The following is a 21,077-nucleotide window of genomic DNA, read 5'->3' as shown; positions in this document are numbered from 1 at the left end:
GTCCCTCACCTGGGAGACCAGTATTTCTTCCTCTTTTCTCTTTGCTAGGGGGCACAAAACATGACACGTGATTCACATGGTCTTCATAGTTCCACAAGCTTATTTGTTGGGGCCTGTCAGGCAAAAAGTTGAACTTCAATCAGATCAGGGTTTTGATTCTGCCACTAACTAGCTGAGTCACCTTAGCTAGTTACCTCTGTACTCTGGGTTTCCTCTTCTATTTAAAATGCAAATCTGCCATGTCTCTCTCCTGCCCAAAACCCTTTAGGGAGGCCTATCACCCATCCAACTAAAATTCAAGCAACTCTCCATTCAAGTCTGAGCCACCATCTGAACAGAAGAGAGAGGGAGAGGGACATTCGGAAGGGGGTTCTGTCCCTGCTGAGCTCTTTTATTCTCATCCAGGAGAGAGCCAGGCAGACGGGTGAATGGATGTGGATGTTAATTAGGTTCTGTAACCAACAGCAAGAAGGCTCCTCCTGGGGCTGGGCTGGCCCTTGATGGCCTCTTCCCCTCACATCTGTCATTCGCCTTGACCCAGTGACTACCAAGTATCCCCAGGCAGCTTCCTTTTCTCTGATTTCTTCTCGGCGTTGGTTCCATTGAGGTCTCTCTCCCTGTTATGTTTAGCTCTGACATGGTGATCACAAGGCCTGGAACTTCCCTAATCACCAGTCCAGGGACAGAAACTGCAAGCCGCGTCTGTTACCACACTCGAGCTGGACTTCCTACCGCTCAGATGCCCACCCTACCCCACAGTGGTGCCCATTCAGAAGCATCAACCTGAAGACCAAGATGAAGTAGAGCGAAAATGGGACAATGGAACCATCCAAAGCCCAAAACTTGTCCTAAAATTTTCCCAGTGTGGCCATGGGGGCAAGGCTCTGCCCACATGTTCTCTGGGGCTCCTCACCTTCCCTCTTCCCACTATACTCAGCCCTGAGCTGTTCCTCCTCCCCCACCCTCACCCTCCTCTCCTTCTCTCTCTCAGCTCAGTAGACACTTGTCTTTCCCAAGAACTCTTCCAAGATTGGGAAGGGCATTTTTTATATGGTGGCAAAAGCATGAGCTCTGGAGTCAAACAGACCTGGACTGTAATCTTAGCTCTGCCACTAAGTGGCTGAGTGATGCAGACAAGTGATGTTGTCCCTGACCTCACTTTCCCATCTGTAAGACATTAATAATTATGTCAATCTAGCGGGGCAGTAATAAGGATTAAATGAGACAATGTTTGCACATTAATCAGGGTAGTTAACATTAGCTGCTATAACGAAAATTCCAAAATCTCAGTGGCTACACACAAGAAGAGTGTGCCCCACAATCAAGTCACAGGCTGATGTAGATTGGGTGTCTCTCCTGCATAGCTCCCCTCCAAGAGGTGATTCAGGGACCCAAGCTCCTTCCATCCCCTTGGAGTCCTCCACTAGGCCCCCTCCACTGGCTGACAGAATAGCAAAGACACAGTTAGAGGCCAGGCCGGGAAGTGGCACCCATCAATTCAACTTTACATTGGTTAAAACCCAGTCACATATTCCATCTAATTGCAAAGGAAGCTAGGAAATGTAGCTGTCATGTGTGCCCAGGAAGAGGAAATGGAATTGCTGACCATCTAGCCAGTCTCTGATACAACATATTAAGTATTTAGCAGAATGACTGATACGTAGTAAGAGCTCAATAAACAAAAGTTACTATTATAATTACTTTCTAGTATCTGTCCCAATACTGGTATGAATACCAGAAATCACTGAACCTTAGGTGGACTTTTCACAACACTGAGATTGAATAACTGGATACAAACCAAAATAAACACTGAATTTCTTAAAAGAAAAAGGTACAGTAATCATATGTCTGACATAACTCCTGTTCTAGGTGCTTTCTTTGAGGCACCAGGATACACTGGAATAGTCTACATTCAAATGCTGGCTCTGCCCTGAGCAAAACATTAACCTATGTCAGTCACAGTGGTTTCCTCTTCTTAAAATAGGAATGCTAATTTACTCACTTTACAGGATTCTTCAAAAAATGCCATATTCCCTCATATCTAAGCATATACTTCCCTCTGTCTGGAACACCCTCCTTCTCCCCTCTTCACCCAGTTACCTCCTACTGATTCCTCAGGTCTCAGCTTAGATGTCACCTCCTCCAGGAAACGTTCCTTATCCTTGACCCCAGTTGTGGTAGAGTGTCTGTTTCCTGTGTCCCCATGTGAGCCTGTATTTCCCTTCCCAAAGCACTTACCACAGCATATTAAAAATCTCTGTTCACTTTCTCTCTCTAGCTGAGTGTTCATTTCTTGTGGAAAGGGACCTTGTTTTCATCACCGTTTTTTCCTCAGCCTCAACAATGTGCAGGCACATAATATCCCCAGGTTCATAATGATATGCATTAAATATATGTCATATGAATGAATTAAGAAATCCTGATCCTTCTTCAAAATGGTGAGGGGGTATAGACTTGTAAACTCTTACAACTCAACACAAAAGTAAAAGTAAAGACAAGTTCAGAAAGACACCGCGCAGCATACTCCTGCTTGTAAAGGTCAACGGGAACTAAGAAGTCATTTCAGACAGTAGCCACACCCTTGGGTCATGCCTGGGTACTTCTCAGCAATTGGCTAACTTCTAATCTCTCAGTTGAGCAACAGAGGGTGCAAAAAATATCCTCACACATTAAAAACCCTGGGACTCTTCCCCCAGGCTGATGTAAGAGTGTGGCAACAAGAGCTGCCCACTTAGGGTGGCCCTGACTGACCATGCGTCCTGCTGGGCTTGCACATACCACTCTTCACTATCCATGTGGCCAGTGCATCCCTGACCTTCACCGACCACCATCAAAAAATGAGGTCTTGGGCTTCCCTGGTGGCGCAGTGGTTAAGAATCCGCCTGCCAATGCAGGGGACACGGGTTTGAGCCCTGGTCCGGGAAGATCCCACATGCCGCGGAGCAACTAAGCCCGTGTGCCACAACTACTGAGCCTGCGCTCTAGAGCCCACGAGCCACAACTACTGAAGCCCACGTGCCTAGAGCCCGTGCTCTGCAACAAGAGAAGCCACCGCAATGAGAAGCCCACACACCGCAACAAAGAGTAGCCCCCGCTCGCTGCAACTAGAGAAAGCCCGCGCGCAGCGACCAAAACCCAACGCAGCCAAAAATAAATAAATAAATTTTTTTAAAAAAATGAGGTCTTTCTAGTCCCAAGGTAGATCTTCAGATACAGGATGGGACTTCCATCCCACCCCCCGCCCCCCATACACACACATAGTCTGAAGCACATGCCACCACCCAACAACAGTGAAGTGGACAGTTTGTCTCCCATGCCCAGATACCTTCCGTGCACCTGGAGTGAAGTGTCAGATGAGCCAGTTGACAGAGGTATGAGTGACTGATGACGTTTACCCAGTTCTCCCTGAGCACTATTACCCAGCAGGAAAAAAAAAAAAAAAAATGTGGTGCTCCAAGAACAATTGTGCTTCAAGGACAAAGGACGACCCTGCCTGAAGATGTGTCAGCGTTACACCCCCTACCGGACTCTTAATCGCCCTCCCCACCATGTTGCAATGGTTAGGAAATCTCTGAGCCCACCTGGGCAACGGGACCTGTCCCAAATAAGGGAAGGCATATGCCCTGTCCCACTCCCACCCTATAGAAGGAAGGTATATGTGCCTCGACCAATCAGTAAACGAAATTTTCACCTCGGGCCATTCGTTTGTTTTCTGGCTATAAAAACTGATCAATAGCACATGTTCTGGCTCGACTCTCCCAGACTACTAGGAAGTCGACCCGCTGTTCTGGCAGCGACCCTTCCCGCTAATAAATTCTATATTCTTTACATTCTGCCTTGTGTCTGGAAATTCTTTTCGAACCCCCGTTCGGACCACGACAAAAAAAACTCTGAACATGAAGATTTCAGGCAGGAGAGGGAAACCAAAAAAGGCTGGAAGACGTCGTCGGCACCCCTTCCAAAATATTTAGCAGGTAGAGGACTGCCTATTTTACTGTTGGTTTAGCTCAGGCCTACATCAAGGTACTTGGCAGCTCCAAGGCTCCCACACGTGTCCTCTCACACATCCCCTGAGCACCTGGGGCAATGTCCTTCCCAACTCCGAGCAGCTGCGGATCCCAGCCCTACTCTTCCGTAAAATTGGCTCTGACGCCCTCACCCCACCTTCCGCACCCACAGGGACAAGGCTGTCCCTCGCCACCTGCACCGCAACAGACACACACACACACACACACACACACACACACACACACACACACACACACACATACACACACCCTCCAGGCTACCCAGGCCGCTTTCACCCTATTACACCGGGGGCCCCGGGAGGCGAGGAGGGTGAGAGTTGCCCAGAGCCCGGCCCCCGCCCCGGGACAGCATGCACAAGCCCTGCCCCTGCTTTCCTCTCCACCTGCCTGGGCTGACCATGCTCCGCAGCGGTTCTGGCTCCCTGACGCCGCGGCTCGGGGGCGGGGCGTCTCGAGGCTCCGCCCTTCTGACGTCAGCCTAGCGGGGCGCGGCCTGGCAGGCGGCCGGAGGTTTCAGTCGCAGTCCCGCAGAGCGGCGACTGGAGGCAAGCATCCCGGCTCCGGAGGATGCGGCTGGACCAGGATGCTGCCGCGCCTGATACCGCAGCTTGCGGCCCTCCTCAGCCTGCTCCTCGGCTCTCGCGCGCACGGTAAGGATCGGGGTCTAGCCCTGCCCTCTCCGCGCCCGCCCCGCTCCCTCTCCTACCGGTCGTCACTCCTACATTAAAGTTCTGAGTCCCACGGAGAATCCCGTCTGGTTGGCCCTCTACGGAGAGGGGCGCCCATTATCTCCCCGCTCCCCGAATCTCCCTCATTCTGGCAAGCCTGGGTCTCAGGCTCACCCGTTGTGGGCGTGGAAGGGACTGAGATTGACTGGGGGAGTGGAAGTATGGATAGAGAAGTTAAATGACCCCCCCACACACAAGTCACCGTCCACCCGCCTCCCTGTGAGTCATAAATTTACCCCTGGCTTTTTTGTTGTTCTAGTTCAAATGAAGGGACTGCTGGTCCCTCTGGGGAATTACTTTGATCTCACTCTGACTCTACCTTCCCTTAGCTCTCCGATTAATCTATTTCTGCCCCGTGCCATGTCACCCTACCTCAGCTCTTTTCCCCCACTATTACCTGTCACCCCCATCGGATCATCCCTTCTCCTTCTTTAGCCCCCAATGCTCTCCCACTGCCACCTGCCTCCCTCCTCCCTACTGCTACTCCTTAGCTCTCCTAACCCAGCCAGAAATCCTGGAAAGTTTCTGCAATTGAAAAGACTAAATCCTGAAGGGAGAAAATGAAAGGGCCGGGAGCCGGAGGGACCAGGAGCGGAGGCAGGGAGAGCAGGGAGTGAAACTGCTTCTACATGACGCCAGAATACGAAGTAAAACATGCAGTCACCATTCACATGATAGAGAGCTGAGCTGGGGATGTGCAGCCCAAACACCACAATGACCCACTGTGTTTTTCACTTTCCGTATACTGTTTTGAAATCGAGACACAGACTTGAGGATCAAAGACAGTATAAGAAAGAAAGCAAGGGACCGGGACAGATGTGCTTTCTAAGTGAGAATGACAGTCAGAAAATAGAAGCATTATTAGAGAGATGATGAGAAGTTGGAGAACAAGGGAAGTCTGGGAGTCGCTGTCAGATGGAGAGACATTAAGGGGTCGAGGAGGAGAGAAGAGGAACTGAATGTGGGTATTGGCCGTGTACTTCATTGCACTTGATCGGCAAGACTCTTAAAGTAGGTGTATTTATCACATTCTTACAAATGAGAGAACAAGTTCAGCGAGGTTAAATGATTTGTCTGAGTCACACTACCAAGTGCTAGTTTGAGGCTCTTGAAGTTAGAGTTTCCCATGGTGAAAGGTGTGGGTGGCTGTGAGGGGAAGACGGGAGGTGGAGAGAGGCACTGGTACTTAGTATATCACCTTGGAGCCAAGGGTGCCAGCTCTTTTGGAAACGTCCTCAGCCCAGTCTAGACCCAGGACTGCCTGTCCTACTCAGCCTAAGGCTGGGCATCTGGCTGCAGTAAAGCCCTCCTAGAAGTGGGGGGATGGGACAAGCACTCAGCTTGGGGTTCTGTGAAGAGAAACAGGTAGATGCCAACTAGCAGGATATCTGTGTACCCAAAGAACTGCAGAGGGGGGGGGGCCTTGGGCTAGAGCCAGGGCTGGGGCCAGGGTGGGGACCAGGTGTGGGGATGGGGAGCAGGCCTTGGGATGGGGCTGGGGAAGGGACAGGGACAGGGATTGGGCAGAGCCAGTGACCAGCTCATCTGAGAGCTCATTGTGGGCACATCTTAGCCCTCAGCCCCTGCCTTCTTGCCTGGGATGCATCACACCCACCTTGGCTCTTCTCAACCAGCCCTTCTGCTTCTGATCACATACAGCACAGGACAGGGATTTAAGGACACTATACTAGCTCTGGGATCAGACACATCTGGATTCAAAGGCCCACTCTACCACTTACTACCCCATTGACCTTGGGCAAGTCACTTAACCTCTCTGAACCTTCATTTCTTCTCTGGTAAAATTGGGGTAATAAATGCCTACCTTGTAGGATTACTGTGATAATTAAATGAGACAATACATGTAAAGTACTTAGCTGAGTGCTCAGCTCAAGGTAAAGTGCTCAGTAAATGGGAGCTGTTAGAATGCCTGCCACCATCACCACCATCATCTCCTCCCTGGCGGGGAGGTGGAGGGGGCCTCTGCTAGCTCTGGTACTGACACTGTTCTCCCTGTGGACAGAACTGCCCAGACCTTCATCTGCGTGGTTTGAAGCAGAATTTTTCTACCACGTCCTCCACTGGACTCCCATCCCGAATCAGTCTGAAAGTACCTACTATGAAGTGGAGCTCCTGCGGTAAGCAAAAGGGAGGATGGAGAGAGGAGGGAGGTGAGTGAGGGAGTGGGTGAGTCCATCCCCTTCTACCCACCCTGGCATGGGAAGATACCTGCCTTGTTACTGAAATGACACCAGGAAGGACCCTGGCACATATCCATCAGAGGACAAGTACTGATCAAGTCTCATATGGGCAGAGTAGCGTGCTGGAAGCTCTGGGTGAGAAAACCAAGGTATTGCCTTTGCCCTCAAGATTTTTCCATCTTATTGGAAAAACAGGAAAAGCATCCATAAGCCAGTTGGAGAACAAGGAAGCCCTAAGGACTACAGATGTAGTTGGGAGAAGGGAGGAATTGGGCTGTGTTGCAGGGAGTGGCAAGTCTTCCTGGAGGAGTTGGCGTTTGAGCTACTCGTATTCCAATCTAAGAGTCTTCTAGAGCACAGAGAAATTGGTACAGAGTCCCAGAACCAAGGGAGATCCCCTTGCAACTAGGCGCCCCAGACTAAAGGGAATACCCTGAGGGCTATACCATCATGAGAGCTCTCCCCTGGCCTCTTGCTTCCCTCCTAAAGGAGTTAGGTTTGAGCACAAGTTCCTCTCCCAATGCCTACCCCGCTATCTCCCCAGGTATGGAGTAGAGCCCATCTACTGGAACCCCATCCGCAACTGTAGCCAGACCCTGGTGCTGTCCTGTGATCTCACCATGCAGACCCTGGACCTGTATCATAGCAATGGTTACCGAGCCAGAGTCCGGGCAGTGGACGGAGGCCAGCACTCAAACTGGACCTCTCCCAACACCCGCTTCTCTGTGGATGAAGGTGCTTTTCCTCCCCGGGGCCTAGAACATGGCTTTCAGGGTCCTTTCCAGCCAGAAGCTCTAGTCTAGAACTTTTCTCTCCGTTCCCATAGCTCGCCACATCTGCCTGGCTTCCTGGCTGGGGATTTAGTTGCCCAAACAAGCCTGAGTCAGGACTTTGGAGAAGGTTTAGATGAAAATAGCCAAGTTATTCAAGATTTAAAAGGGAACTGGAGTTGTTTATCCTACAGAAGAGAAGTCTTGGGGTGAGTTGGGGCAGCTGAGTCACGAGGGCCAGGTTGGTGTACTTGTAGGGTTCTGGGAGAGGAAGCAAATCCATAAGAACTCAGCATAGGGCAGCAAGCTGGAGGCAGAATTTCGATCAGGTCCTCCTCCCTTTAAGAATGAATTCCTCGGGGTCAGGGTGTGAGGCTTTGAAGCAGGGAGGTGCTATTGAAGCAAAGTTGGGAGTTTCTCTCTGCAGAGAGAAGAGAAAAGAATAAGCCCCAAATGTGATGGGATTCTTTCCTTCTGCAGATTGGGACTGACTGTGCTCTATGTGTGTGGCAAGGCTGCTCTGCAGAATTCAGAATGCTGCTCTTGGAGGTCATTGTCTCCCAAATGCTGGCTGCAGAAACGTCACTGTGTGTGTGTTTAAAATAGACGTTTCCAGGACCCAGCTTCCAAAATTCAGATTCACTGTGTCTTGAGTGGGTCTGGGCATCTGCGTTTTTAACATGCTCCCCAGGAAATCCTTATGTTCTGCCAGGTTGAGAAACCTGTAGCCCAGGTTTTAGGGTGGGTAAAGCTTGACCCTGGAGGCCAGGTATGGATGGGGTGCCCAGGCCCTCCCCAGCCTGCAGGCCTCATGGTTTTGTCTCCCGACTCAGTGACTCTGACAGTTGCCGGCGTGACGCTAGAGATGCGCAATGGCATCATTCTTGGGGTGATCCAGCTCCCCAGGCCCAAGATGGCCCCTGCAGGCGACACATATGAAAGCATCTTCCACAACTTCCGGGAGTACGAGATTGAGGTTCGCAAGGTACCAGGACGATATAAGGTATGGGATTCCCCAAGGCCAGGCTTCCCTGTCACCTGGGCCGGAAGTGCCTTTTGTGTACCCCTGGGGAACTTTGCCAGCAGAGTTGAGAGAGCTTGTGGGGCAAGTGGGGGGAGCTGAGATGGCCACAGCCCTCAAACCTGTGCTTCTGCCAGGTGGCAGGGAAGACAGTGCCCGCTAGGTGTCAGGCAGCGCAGGAGACGTTGTAACTATCGCTTCCAACCCCCTTGCAGGTGGGGATTTTATTCCATGTTATAGGTGGGGAAATGAGGCTCTCAGAGGCTATGAAAATGCCCAAGCACACTCCCATAAGTGGGGGATCTGGAATCTGCAAAATCCATCCTCTTTCCTTTCAACTGCAGTTGATTCTAGCCCCTTCTGGGATGGTCCTCAGTATCTATAAAATACTTCCTTTTCTTTTTTTTTAACATCTTTATTGGAGTATAATTGCTTTACAATGGTGTGTTAGTTTCTGCTGTATAACCAAGTGAATCAGCTATATGTATACATATATCCCCATAACCCCTCTCTCTTGCGTCTCCCTCCCACCCTCCCTATCCCACCCCTCTAGGTGGTCACAAAACACCGAGCTGATCTCCCTGTGCTATGCGGCTGCTTCCCGCTAGCTACCTATTTTACATTTGGTAGTGCTTATATGTCAATGCCACTCTCTTACTTCGTCCTAGCTTACCCTTCCCCCTCCCCGTGTCCTCAAGTCCATTCTCTACGTCTGCATCTTTATTCCTGTCCTGCCCCTAGGTTCTTCAGAACCATTTTTTTTTTAGATTCCATATATATGTGTTAGCACACAGTATTTGTTTTTCTCTCTCTGACTTACTTCACTCTGTATGACAGACTCTAGGTCCACCCACCTCACTACAAATAACTCATTTCGTTTCTTTTTATGGCTGAGTAATATCCCATTGTATATATGTGCCACATCTTCTTTATCCATTCATCTGTCGGTGGACACTGAGGTTGCTTCCATGTCCTGGCTATTGTAAATAGTGCTGCAATGAACATTGTGGTACATGACTCTTTTTGAATTATGGTTTTCTCGGGGTATATGCCCAGTATTGGGATTGCTGGGTCGTATGGTAGTTCTATTTCTAGTTTTTTAAGGAACCTCCATACTGTTCTCCATAGTGGCTGTATCAACTTACATTCCCACCAACAGTGCAAGAGGGTTCCCTTTTCTCCACACCCTCTCCAGCATTTATTGTTTGTAGATTTTTTTGATGATGGCCATTCTGACCGGTGTGAGGTGATACCTCATTGTAGTTTTGATTTGCATTTCTCTAATGATTAGTGATGTTGAGCACCCTTTCATGTGTTTGTTGGCCATCTGTATATGTTCTTTGGAGAAATGTCTATTTAGGTCTTCTGCCCATTTTTGGATTGGATTGTTTGTTTTTTTGCTACTGAGCTGCATGAGCTGCTTGTATATTTTGGAGATTAATCCTTTGTCAGTTGCTTAATTTGCAAATATTTTCTCCCATTCTGAGGGTTGTCTTTTCGCCTTGTTTATGGCTTCCTTTGCTCCTTTTCGCTTTTAATACAAACTAAATCATGGTAATCACAGAGATCTTGGGCTGCCTCGATAATGCAGGGTTTTTTATCTTAGAAAAAGAACACTGAAGGGGGTTGGCCTTCAGGGCTTTAGAGCATCTCTAAAGGCCCCTCCAGCTCTCAGCTTCCATGTGGCATGGAACAAGGATATCGTGTTTACTGCTCTGATTGTTTTCGTTTCAGTCCCATGACAAGATAAAACATGAAAACTTTAGCCTCCCAGTCCCGAGAGGGGTGGGAGAGTTCTGTGTCAGGGTGAAACCATCTGTCAGCTCCCGAGTGAACAAGGAGGTCTGGTCCAAGGAGGAGTGCATCGTGCTCACCCCGCAGTGTGAGTTGGTCAGGGCTGCTGTCCGGGCAGGAGGGAGGCAGGAAGGGCCTCGCAGGTCTGAAAAGCATTCCACTGAGGGCTGCCGATGTGGGGCACTGTGCTAGGCGCCGCCCCCCCCCCCTCAGCTGCAACACAGCTCTCCATCCTCACACAGCCCTATGAAAGAGCTCCCATTGTCCCCATTTTAGAGATGCAGAAACTGAGGCTCAGTACCTATAAGCAACTTTCAGGGTGTGGCCACAAAGCCAGGTCTCCCAATTCTGCGGGTGCTTCCACTGGAGCCCAGCTGCGCCCCCAGGAGCCCTTCTGCAGCACCCCTCAGCCAGCTGTGCTGGTTCCTGTTTGTTACATTCCTCTGCTGTCTTTTCTTAGAGCTGGGGGCACCAAGGGCTTCTCCAAACTTCCCCTCGTCCCCCTCAGAGGAAAGCAGAACTGAGCTGACTCCTCCCCACAGCTGCAAAAGTCAGCAAATACTGTGCCAGGCTCTCAGCCCAGTGCTGGAAAGGGGAAGGAGGGAAGGGAATATGGCATGTGAAGGCCATGGTTCTGCCCGCAAGGATCTTACAGTCTGGCTGGGAAGACAGGGTGTGCCCAGAGCAGGCTGTAACTAGCTACTCAGGACAACATATGTCAAGTGCCCGGCGAATCATGCCAACAGTCAGTGCGCTGGGAGTGCCCAGTCCAGTGTGGGCAGCGTCCAGCAATGACCAGAGGGACTCCTTACTTTTCTACAGTACATTTCAGTTTATGGCAGATACGCACAAACTCATTGTCATTTCAGCCTCATTCACATTGAAGCAGAGTAAGGCAGCGTCTGTGTGCCAGGCGGCCTTAAGAGCTTTTCAACATCCACTCACTGATATAGAAATAGTTTTGTATACAGGTCTGGGTTCAAATCTCAGCTTCGTCACTTATGAAATATATGACCTTGGGCAACTTGCTTAACCTCTCTGGGCCTCAGGATGCTAATCTATAAAAATAGGGACGATAATAGTATTTACCTCCTAAGGTGGTTATAAGAATCAGGTGACATAAGTACAGTAGTCCCCCCCTTATCCGCGGGGCATACGTTCCAAGACCCCCAGTGGATGCCTTGAAAGCACATATATATACTATGTTTTTTCTCTATACATACATACCTATGACAAAGTTTAGTTTATAAATTAAAGAAAAATTTAAGAGAATGCCCAAATTGACAACATCACTACTCTTGCACTTTGGGACCATTACTGAGTAAAATAAGTTACTTGAACAAAAGCACTGGATACCACAACAGTCCATCTGATAACTGAGGCAACCACTAAGTGACTCACGGGTGGGATCTGCTGGACAGAGGGATGATTCACGTCCCGGGCCAGACAGAGTGGAGCAGTGTGAGATTTCATCATGCTACTCAGAACGGCACACGATTTAACTGATGAATTGTTTATTTCTGGAAATCTTCCATTTAATGTTTTTGGATCACAGTTGAACACAGGTAACTGAAACCATGGAAAGCAAAACCACAGATAAGGGGGGACTATTATAAAGGGCTTGGTTCATGATAAGTGCTGTGTGCTTCACAACCATCTATGAGGTAGGCACTATTATTTTGCCCGTTTCTTAGATGGTAAAACTAAGGCTCAGATAGGCTAACTAATTTGTCCACAGCCTCACAGCTAGTAAGTGGTAGAGCTGGGATTTGAACCCAGGTCTGGCTGCTCCCAAAGCCTCCCTTCTTACCTTCTGTACCATCCTGCCCCACTGCTACGTATGCCTTCATGTGAGTTCTGTGCAGAGAGCTGGAGGCCATGTGTCTAGTGAGGGAATCCTTCAGGGCAGAGGTTGGAGGGCCAGGCAGGGACTCCCAAGAATCCAGGCAGGGCCTCCAGAGTTGTGGCCTAGAGGTAACCTGGGGGGATGCAGGGGGGGGGGGGGTCACTCGGCCCCTCACCGAGAGGCTCCTGAGAGGGGCCATGGGATCCTCGGGGACTGCCCCTCCGTATCCCACGGCACCAGGCTATAAACCCATCTCTCTGGGCCCGCAGATTTCACCGTGACCAACCTCAGCATCTTCTTCACCTTTGTCCTGCTGCTCTACGGAGCCCTGGCCGTCTTCCTGGCCCTCCAGCTGTATGTGCAGCGCCGGGGGAAGTTGCCTACCGTCCTGGTGAGTCTCACGGGGAGGCCACTGTCCCATCCTTCCCGGCCCCACCAGGACTCCGGGAGGCAGGGAGCACCCGCCCAGGCAGGCCGTACCCTCAGCCCTGACAAGCACCATGGGGGTGGAGGGAGGGCTTGAATGCCAAGCCCAGCACGGAGAATGTTGCCTTATAGTGGCCCAGATAAGACACAGTAATCCCAACCCGCCACGCACCATTTTGTTACTATTTGCTAATAATTGGCCACGAACCAACCCCTGTGCATTAGTACCTCGGAGTCAGGTAGTTATAGCCTCACTTTACAACTGAGGAAACTGAGGCGTAGAGAGATTGTTACATGCAGAGGGTCCCACAGCCAGGAAGAGTCAGGGCCGGAGCCCAGCCTTTCCCATCCCTAGAGGCTGGCGATGGGTGCTCGGGAACAGGAAGACAAAGGGCTGCTGTCAGTGTGGGAGAGAGCAGAGCGGAGAGGTAATGCTGAGAGGCGAGCACCTCCGGCCCTTCCCACAGCCTCTCCTCTTGCTACGCAGTGCTGACAAACACCACATTTGTAGTCAGCCGGCCTCCAAAGATCAACTTGCCGCACTGAGCAGCATTTCCAGACCACAGCCCGTCTCTGGCCTGGGATTCAGACTGGACCAAAGGTGGTCCCCACAGCTGACATTACTATGATGGTCGAGGGCTCAGCTGGAAGGGTGGGCTCCTTCAGGGAGACCGGGGCCCAGGGAAGCTCACAGCTGGAAGGGGACCCTCCACAAGGATCCCAGGATCTCTAGGAAAAATAAGGAGAGAGACAAAGGCCCTCTGAAATTATTTTGAGTAAGAACTCTGGGATGGGGATGGAGGGGAAAGAAGAGGGGTGGAGCTGCCTGCTGAGTGCACCAAAGGGCCTGCCCTCAGGGATGGGTAACTAGAGAGCAGAGTGGTAGGAAAGGACCGCTGGATGGGAGAGTCTTAGTTGGGCTTGGGAAAAGGCATCTAGTAAGAGAGAGGTAGCTATTGACTTACAGTTACCAAGCATCTACAACATGCAAAATGTTGTACAGAAGCAGCTGAGTAATGTGGCCACTGGTCCCAAGGAGCTTGATTACGTCTGGTGGGGCAGCCAACGAATCAACTATTAAGTTTAATGCAAACCAGTGAAATGGACATAGATGCAAAAATGCCAAAGGAGATGACAAGCAACCTCTGGTTTTTTTGTTCCTTCTGAACGTTTGGATCACAGAATTGACTTGTCCTCATGAGTTTTTTCCTCCTCAAGATAAGTACAGCCCAGTTTCCTTCCTCTAATGATCACAGCCATTACTAACTTTATAAATAACTGAGAGAGCACAAAGCAGTTTCACATGCATTTGCTCGTTCTCATTCATTAGCTGCTTTGATCTGATCTTCAATGATTATCAAAGTAAGCATTGTTAAACAAGTGGGGATTACAAATCGGGACAGTTGAGTACCAATTCCAGATTTATTTGTTCTTTGCTGCTGTGTGACACTGGGCAAGTCATTTAACTTCTCTGAGGTTCAGTTTTCTCCTCTAGGAAATAGAGATAATAATACTTCTTTAGAGAATTATTGGAGAGTAAAATTCAATTCACCAAGTGTTTATTGAGTGCTTTCTCCTTACCAGGCACTGTTCTAAGTATTTTACATGCATGAACCACAACTTGAGGAGGCAATACTGTCATTATTTCCATTTTGCATAGGAGGAGCTAAAGCACAGAGAGGATAAATGATTTGGCCAAGGTGACACAGCTGATAAGAGGCAGACCTGGGATTTGAACCCGTGAAGTCTGGCTCCAGAATACACATCCTTAGTCACCAAGCCATATGGTATCAATAGGGATCCAACCAATAAGAGTTGCATTAGAGTCATCACATACAAAGGGAACAAGGGCAGATGTGCAACAGTGAGTCAGTAAGTCAGTCAACAAACCTTTGGAGTGCCTACTGTGTGCCAGCTCAGTTTAAGCTCTGGGAACAGAGTGGCCAATAAGAACAGACGACTCCTGCCCTCAAGGAGCTTCTATTCTGTTGGGGTTGGGGACTGAGTGTGTGTGTGTGTGTGTGTGTGTGTGTGTGTGTGCATGTGGGGGCACAGAAAAAAAAAATAACTCCAGGAACTAAGTGCTAGGAAAAAATAAACTAGGTTAATGGGAAGAGAGTGTCTGGAGCACTGCTTTAGCAAGGGTGATTGGGAAAGTCTCTCTGAGGAGATGACATCTGAATTGAGACCTGAACGATAAGGAGGATACATAGCCATACAAAGTGCTAGGAGAAGAGTATTCCAACCAGGAGTAGCCTGTGCAAAGGCCCTGAGACAGCACTGTCCAGAGCAGGAGGAACACCAGTGCGGCTGGGGCAGAAGAGCAAGGGGGAGAGAGGTTAAGTGACTTCCCTGGGACTCTGGGCAATTAATGGGGAACGAGGCCTCCTCAGCTGCTAGATCTGTGCTTGTTTCACTGCCCCACGCTGTGTTTATGGGAATCACTCAGGGAGCGGAGAAATTAACTCGGTGTTTCACATCCAGCATTATAAGAGATGAAATGAATAACATGGGATAGGATAGGACAGGACAATACAAGAGATCACAGGGCACAGGTAGTAACGATAAGTAGTATTTTGTGAAATTGGTTTCAATCATATATGAGTTATACATTTATGGGCTATTTATATACAGGTTATTGTGTAACACATTTCTTACTTGGGGTCATAGTGAAAAAAAGTCTGAAACACATTTCTAGATCTCAGTGGGTCCAGCCTGCTTTCCGGTTTGAAAAGCACTGCTGATGGAGCCTCCTGAGAACGTTCACCTTTCCCTGCAGCCTCCCATTCTGCCTGTCATTCTGTCTGAACTCCAAGAATACAGGCTTCTTAGGTATCTGGCCTGAGTCCAACTGAGAATTGCATGAGGAGGAAAACTCAGTTCTGAACCAAGACCAAAAGGACAAGTGGCAGTGTACTCCAGGCTCTGCAGCACCCCCTCTGTTGGAGAAGTACCTCCTGAACCCCTGGCCTCCCCTGGCCACACTGGGGCGGGTTCCTGCAGGTGACCCTCCCACCCCTCTCACTCTACCTTCTCCTCCCCAGGTCTTCAAGAAGCCCAGTCCCTTCAGCCTCATCAGCCAGCTTTCCTGCCCAGAGACCCAAGACACCATTCATCCCCTCGATGAGGAGGCCTTCCCCAAGGTGTCCCCAGAGCTGAGGAACTCGGAGCTGCACGGCAGCACGGACAGCGGCTTCAGCAGTGCCAAGCCATCCCTGCAGACTGATGAGCCCCAGTTCCTCCTCCCCACCCCCCACCCCCAGGCCAGGGGTACTTTGGGAAAGGGGGCGACCCGGTTGCCGGAGAACAGCTGCAGTAGCAGCGGCAGCAAAAGTACAGACAGCGGGATCTGCTTGCAGGAGCCCAGCCTGAGTCCTGGCACGGAGCCCAACTGGGAGCCGCAGGTGGGGAGCGACAGCCGGGACCAGGATGACAGTGGCATTGGCCTGGTCCGGAACTCTGAGGGACAGCCTGAGGGTGTTCAGGGTGGCTCAGCTTTGGACCATGTTAGTCCCCTGGGACCGGAGGTGGCTGCGGGAGAAGACCCAGCCGCAGGGGCCTTCCAGGGCTACCTGAAGCAGACCCGGTGCCCGGAGGAGAGGGCAGCCGAGGCAGGCGGCCTGGAAGAAGAGTCCTCCTCAACAGATGGCCTTGGCCCCAAATTCAGGACATGCGTGGATGCTGAGGCGGACTGGCCTCTACCAGCCCTGGCCAAGGGCTATTTGAAACAGGACCCCCCAGAAATGACTCTCACTCCCTCAGGGGCCCCAGCTGGACAGTGGAACCCACCAACTGAGGATTGGTCACTCCTGGGCTTGACCAGCTGTGGTGACCTTGGAACATCTGACTGGAGCTTTGCCCATGATCTTGCCCATCTGGAGTGTGTGGCAGCCCCAGGCGGTCTCCTGGGCAGCTTTGACTCAGACCTGGTCGCCCTGCCGCTGATCTCCAGCCTGCACTCAAGTGAGTGACTCAGGCTAAAGGGCTGCTTTTGGTTTCCGCTGCACCCTGCCTGGACCCAGAGGGGCCCCAGGGGACGAAAGTGAAGCACAAGGCCAGTCTGGGCACTTTTCTGCAAGCGTAGTGAGGCCAGCGCCAGGCCTGGTAAGTGTCCAGGGCAGGAGGAAACTAAACTAGCACAGGGTACATAGGTGGCATTGGCCTCCTGTGCAGACGGGGCCCTGCAGACTCTGGCGGAGCTGAGAAGGGCAGGGCGGAGATCTCCACCTCCTTGGGATACTTCCCACATTGTAAAGGACTACTTGCTCAGGGGAATCATGGGGCTTTTTGGAGCTGTGGTGAGGCCACCAGGCTGAAGTCAGCTCAGCAAGCCAGGCCCCCCTGCTGAGGCCAGCCATGTGTCAGGGCCTCCAGCAGGATAGAGGGCTGAGAGGATGGAGGCTTCAGGGCCTCACTGCAGGGGCCATTTCTAGGAGGTAAAGGAGGGAGCAGGGGCCAGAGGGAGCTGAGATCCAGAAGGGGGCTTCTGGCTCAGAATCCAGTGCTCTGGGGATGTCTTGTGTCCATCTGCAGACAGCGCCCTCTTTCAAGCAAATACAGAAGCATCCCCCTGGGGCACTTGGAGTGGCCAAGCCACGCACTACCCTCACCCTGCTGCCCACACCATCTTGCTGACACTACCAGCGAAACCATGGGTGTTTGTACTGGTCAAAACTCAGGCCTTCCGGTGGCCTCTAGGCTTGGGCGCCACCTTATCTGCCCAAGAGGGTCAGGGTTAGGACCCGCACTTGTGTTTGCTGCTGACGTCCAGCTACAGGACAGGACACTGGGGTGGGACCTCTGTTCAATGATCAGCTGTGTGACCTTGGGCCAGCCACTTCTCAGAGGGCCTCAGTTATCCCATCTGCGACGTAAAGAATCTCTAGGGGACCCTTCTAGATGGATGGATGTTAGCCAAGCTGGCTTCTGGGGTGACATCTCCAACCCCAACTGACCCTGGGTAGGGAGGAAGCCGTGCCTGCACAGAGCCGGCTTCTTTCCCATGCCGCGGGCTAACTGATGTAGCAAGAGTGCATGGCACCGTGCTGAGAGAACAACCAGACCCCGGGCCCAGAGAGGGGGCAGGTGTGGGCCCTGCTTGCCCGCAGTCAGTTTAGAATCTGTCTGCAAAGCCAGTTTACAGTCCGTGGGCAGGGAACCTGGGAGGGGTGATAGGCCTGGGGTGTGCCCCCCCCCCACCCCCGCCGCCAATTCATCCTCAGCCCTGTGTTCTCCGTGGCATTCTGGGAATAGACATCAGGCCCGGGGAATCCACCCAGAGTCCCTTCCACTCTGCCAGGAAGCTCGTAGGCGCCAGTCCGATAATAACTCCCTCTAGAAACAGGCTTGAAGGAGGGGTTTCTCAGCGTTTCCTTGGAAGGTTTATTTATTTATTTTGTTCATTTATTTATTGAAGAGGCAGCAAGATACAGGGAAAGAATTCTGGGTATTTCGATAGCCTAGGAGTTCTCATTCTGATTTCACTGTTTCTAGCCGTGTGACCTTGGGAAAGCCACTTTTCCTCATCTGTGAAACCAGAAAACGTTGTCTGACTTGTTTCATTCGTAAGGGTGTGAGGTTCCACTGAGGACGAGGATGTGAATGTGCCTTGGACACGGGCTCTGTAAATGAGTGACATGTGTTTTTTCTTCCAATAAATTGTCAGAACCACAGGAATCTTGGGAAACCAATCAGATTTCTGATGACACAGTGGCTGGTAGAGGCATCAAATTGTTGATAAGAATGATAATGAGTAGGATGTGTGATGTCGCTTTAAACTACCAAGACTGAGGACTTAGGCTCAAATCAGGTCCAAGTCCTCATGTTAACATTTATTTTCTGTGACCTTGGGCAAGTTTCTTACTAAGTTCCAGTTTCTTCATCTATAAAATGGGAATAATCATTCCTCATGGGGATGTCGGGAGGTTTAAATGAGGTCACACATAAAGAGTTACATTTCAAGCTGTATGGGGAAATGGACAGTTTTTCTTGGATGAAAATGAAAGAGATCATGAAAAATGTATGTTAAGTATGTAACGAAATTGCTGAAAGGGTACGTGAGGAAAGATAATGAATGCAACGTAAGATAAAGAGCATGTAATGTAATGAAAGATAATGAAAATGAGTGTAAATGAAAGAGTATGCAGAGGGTTCTTTAAGAAGACTGAAAAGGAAACAGTGGGACGGAAAACACTATCTTTTGGATGTGAATTCTGACAACTTGAAAGGAGACCCGATGGCCCCTCCCTTCCAGGCAGACAGCAGACCAGGCATTCCTGGAGCCCCGCCAGCTGCTCCCCCCAACCTGGAAGTGTGTCCCAGCAGTACTTCTCATAAGTGCGGAAGCCATCTGCATTCAATTCTAAAAGCAGCCTCCCGTTTCCACGAAAAGCCACGTGTGGGTTTGAGGCTCTCCCGGAGCTCAGCCCAGCCGGTGGAGCAGACCCAGGGCTTGGGGCCCGAGTTTTGGGTACACTTTGCTCTTTGTCGCAGCCTGGATCCTCCAGGAGGTGGTCGGGGACACCACATCTCTGTTCCCCTGTGTCATCTCTGACGATGCCTCTCCCCTTTTACTCTGAGAAAATAACCAGTTCTGGGGAAGCACTGATCCTATCCTCTTCAGAGAACTTGACTAATCTCATACCATTTGGGACCTGCTCAGACTTTTGCCCCAAAGACCTCCTTGTCAAATTGGTGTATGGGGTTGGTCACTTCCTCCTGGAAATGAGTGTTGGAGATGGCGTCTGCCCAAGGGGAAAGGCCTCTGGGTCAGGCTGGATGAAGCCTGGCTGAGACGTGAATAGGATGTTTCAGAGAGTAAGAGGAATCCTTCTCAAGGAACTGAGGCCAGTTTGGATGGAAGAGAGGAAGCATGGAGTAGTTCGAAGGAGAGAGTGGAGTCCGGGCATGTGAGCTCTTGCAGCAGGCTTCCCTTATGTGGAAGGAGTGGGCGTTTGTGCCAGGTCTCCTCCTCTTTTAAGCTGCTTTCTGACCACCCAGCACGGCCAGGGCCATGGGAGAAACTGAGAGAGTTCTTCCAAACAGCAGTGAGACACTGCCAGGCTTCTCGGGAATTTGGAATAAAGTCCCCAAGAGATGGCCCTGTTTGTTCCTACACTGAGAAACCTCCTTCGAGGGCTTTTCCAAGCTGAGGGATGGGTGATTCTGCATTTCTATGAGCTAATGGAACTTCCTCTTAGTAAGGAGATGGGAAGTGGGCCAACATTGACTGAAGAGGAAATTCTACTGAACTCTGTTTTCCCGAGTTTGTAAATAGCTGTAGTCAAAGGGTCTGCCTCATCTTTCCCCAAAGATCTCCATCCCTCCCCACCCCACTCCCAATGCACACACGGTCACAGGACACACACCACCCCTGAGATGGTCCCACCCACTGCACTGAATGGAGCCCACAGGGCAGTGCGGGTGGAGGGTCGCAGAGCCCCGCCCACGAACGGCAAAGAAGGGGGTCTTGCTGTGCCCACCTGGGACAGCACACTGGTAACCGCGTGAGGTAGTTCTAGCAGTTAAGGCTGATTTTATCAAACCCCAGTCTAGAGGACGCTAGGTACTAGAAAGCATGACTCATCTATTTCCTGTAGGGCTCATGGGTTTGGGGGTTTCTTTTAAAGCAAATCCACAATTAAAAAATTTTTATTAATCATTTAGGATCACTTTTATTGATAAGCCACCACACCTCACTATCAGCTTGATCTTAACTTCATTTTCACTCCCGTAAACATTCAAAAAGGGTGCTGGGACCCAGTAAACACTGACAAACAAGGGTTGGGTGAGGTGAAATTTGTGTTTTAGAAAGATAACCCTGGTCAGTACACAACAGGGTCAATACACCCTGGCATGAGTCAGAAGGAACCAGGCAGAATGCAGGGTGAACTGGTTGGAGGCACTCCTTGTCAGCATTTCACTTCTTCAAGAAACACATTATTAAGCATGTACTATGTGCCCAACATGGCACTCACTGGGTCCAGAGTGATGAACAAAAGATGTACAGCTTCATGGAGGGCACCTCTGCTTATGAAGATAATCACCAAGCTACTCAACAGACTAACAAACATATTACTATAATCCGTGATAAGTGCCATCAAGGAAACTAATATCCACACACAAGATGGAGGCAAGCTGCAGAGAAACTGAACAGGAGGTTGTATTAGTCAGCTCAGGCTGCTATAACAAAATACCGTGCTTCAACAACACCACAGTTATTTCTCACTGTTCTGGAGACCAGGATGTCCAAGACCAAAGTGTTGGC

The 21,077-nt window shown here is 50.5% G+C and overlaps 2 protein-coding genes across 3 annotated transcripts in view; one reads left to right on the top strand and one right to left on the bottom strand.

Annotated features, from left to right (window-relative positions):
* SMIM35 (small integral membrane protein 35) overlaps positions 1–21,077 on the bottom strand; it is a 43,086-nt gene that overhangs the window by 10,363 nt on the left and 11,646 nt on the right. The window lies entirely within an intron of this gene.
* Positions 4,538–20,378, top strand: IL10RA (interleukin 10 receptor subunit alpha). 2 transcript variants are annotated; one of them, XM_068555377.1, is made up of 7 exons: positions 4,538–4,678; positions 6,777–6,891; positions 7,499–7,689; positions 8,558–8,727; positions 10,480–10,627; positions 12,655–12,776; positions 15,856–20,377. In XM_068555377.1, exons 1-7 carry the CDS (start codon positions 4,612–4,614, stop codon positions 16,780–16,782), a joined length of 1,740 nt encoding a protein of 579 aa, XP_068411478.1. In that variant the 5' UTR covers positions 4,538–4,611; the 3' UTR covers positions 16,783–20,377. The 2 variants fall into 2 exon arrangements, with proteins under 2 accessions (XP_068411478.1, XP_068411479.1); XM_068555378.1 differs by lacking the exons at positions 8,558–8,727; positions 10,480–10,627 and having other exon boundaries at positions 15,856–20,378.

This window comes from Eschrichtius robustus, chromosome 11 (assembly GCF_028021215.1).
Source record: "Eschrichtius robustus isolate mEscRob2 chromosome 11, mEscRob2.pri, whole genome shotgun sequence".
Taxonomy (NCBI): Eukaryota; Metazoa; Chordata; class Mammalia; order Artiodactyla; family Eschrichtiidae; genus Eschrichtius; species Eschrichtius robustus.
The sequence above is the reverse complement of the archived record's forward strand: the minus strand, read 5'-3'. Positions and strand labels throughout refer to the sequence as shown.

What these genes read in the sequence shown, in the direction of transcription:
- IL10RA (XM_068555377.1), top strand. Translation starts at nt 4,612, where the DNA reads ATGCTGCCGCGCCTGATACCGCAGCTTGCGGCCCTCCTCAGCCTGCTC. An exon ending in CCTCGGCTCTCGCGCGCACG is followed by an intron (nt 4,679 to 6,776) that starts GTAAGGATCGGG and finishes CCCTGTGGACAG; the next exon opens with AACTGCCCAGACCTTCATCT. An exon ending in CCGCTTCTCTGTGGATGAAG is followed by an intron (nt 7,690 to 8,557) that starts GTGCTTTTCCTC and finishes CTCCCGACTCAG; the next exon opens with TGACTCTGACAGTTGCCGGC.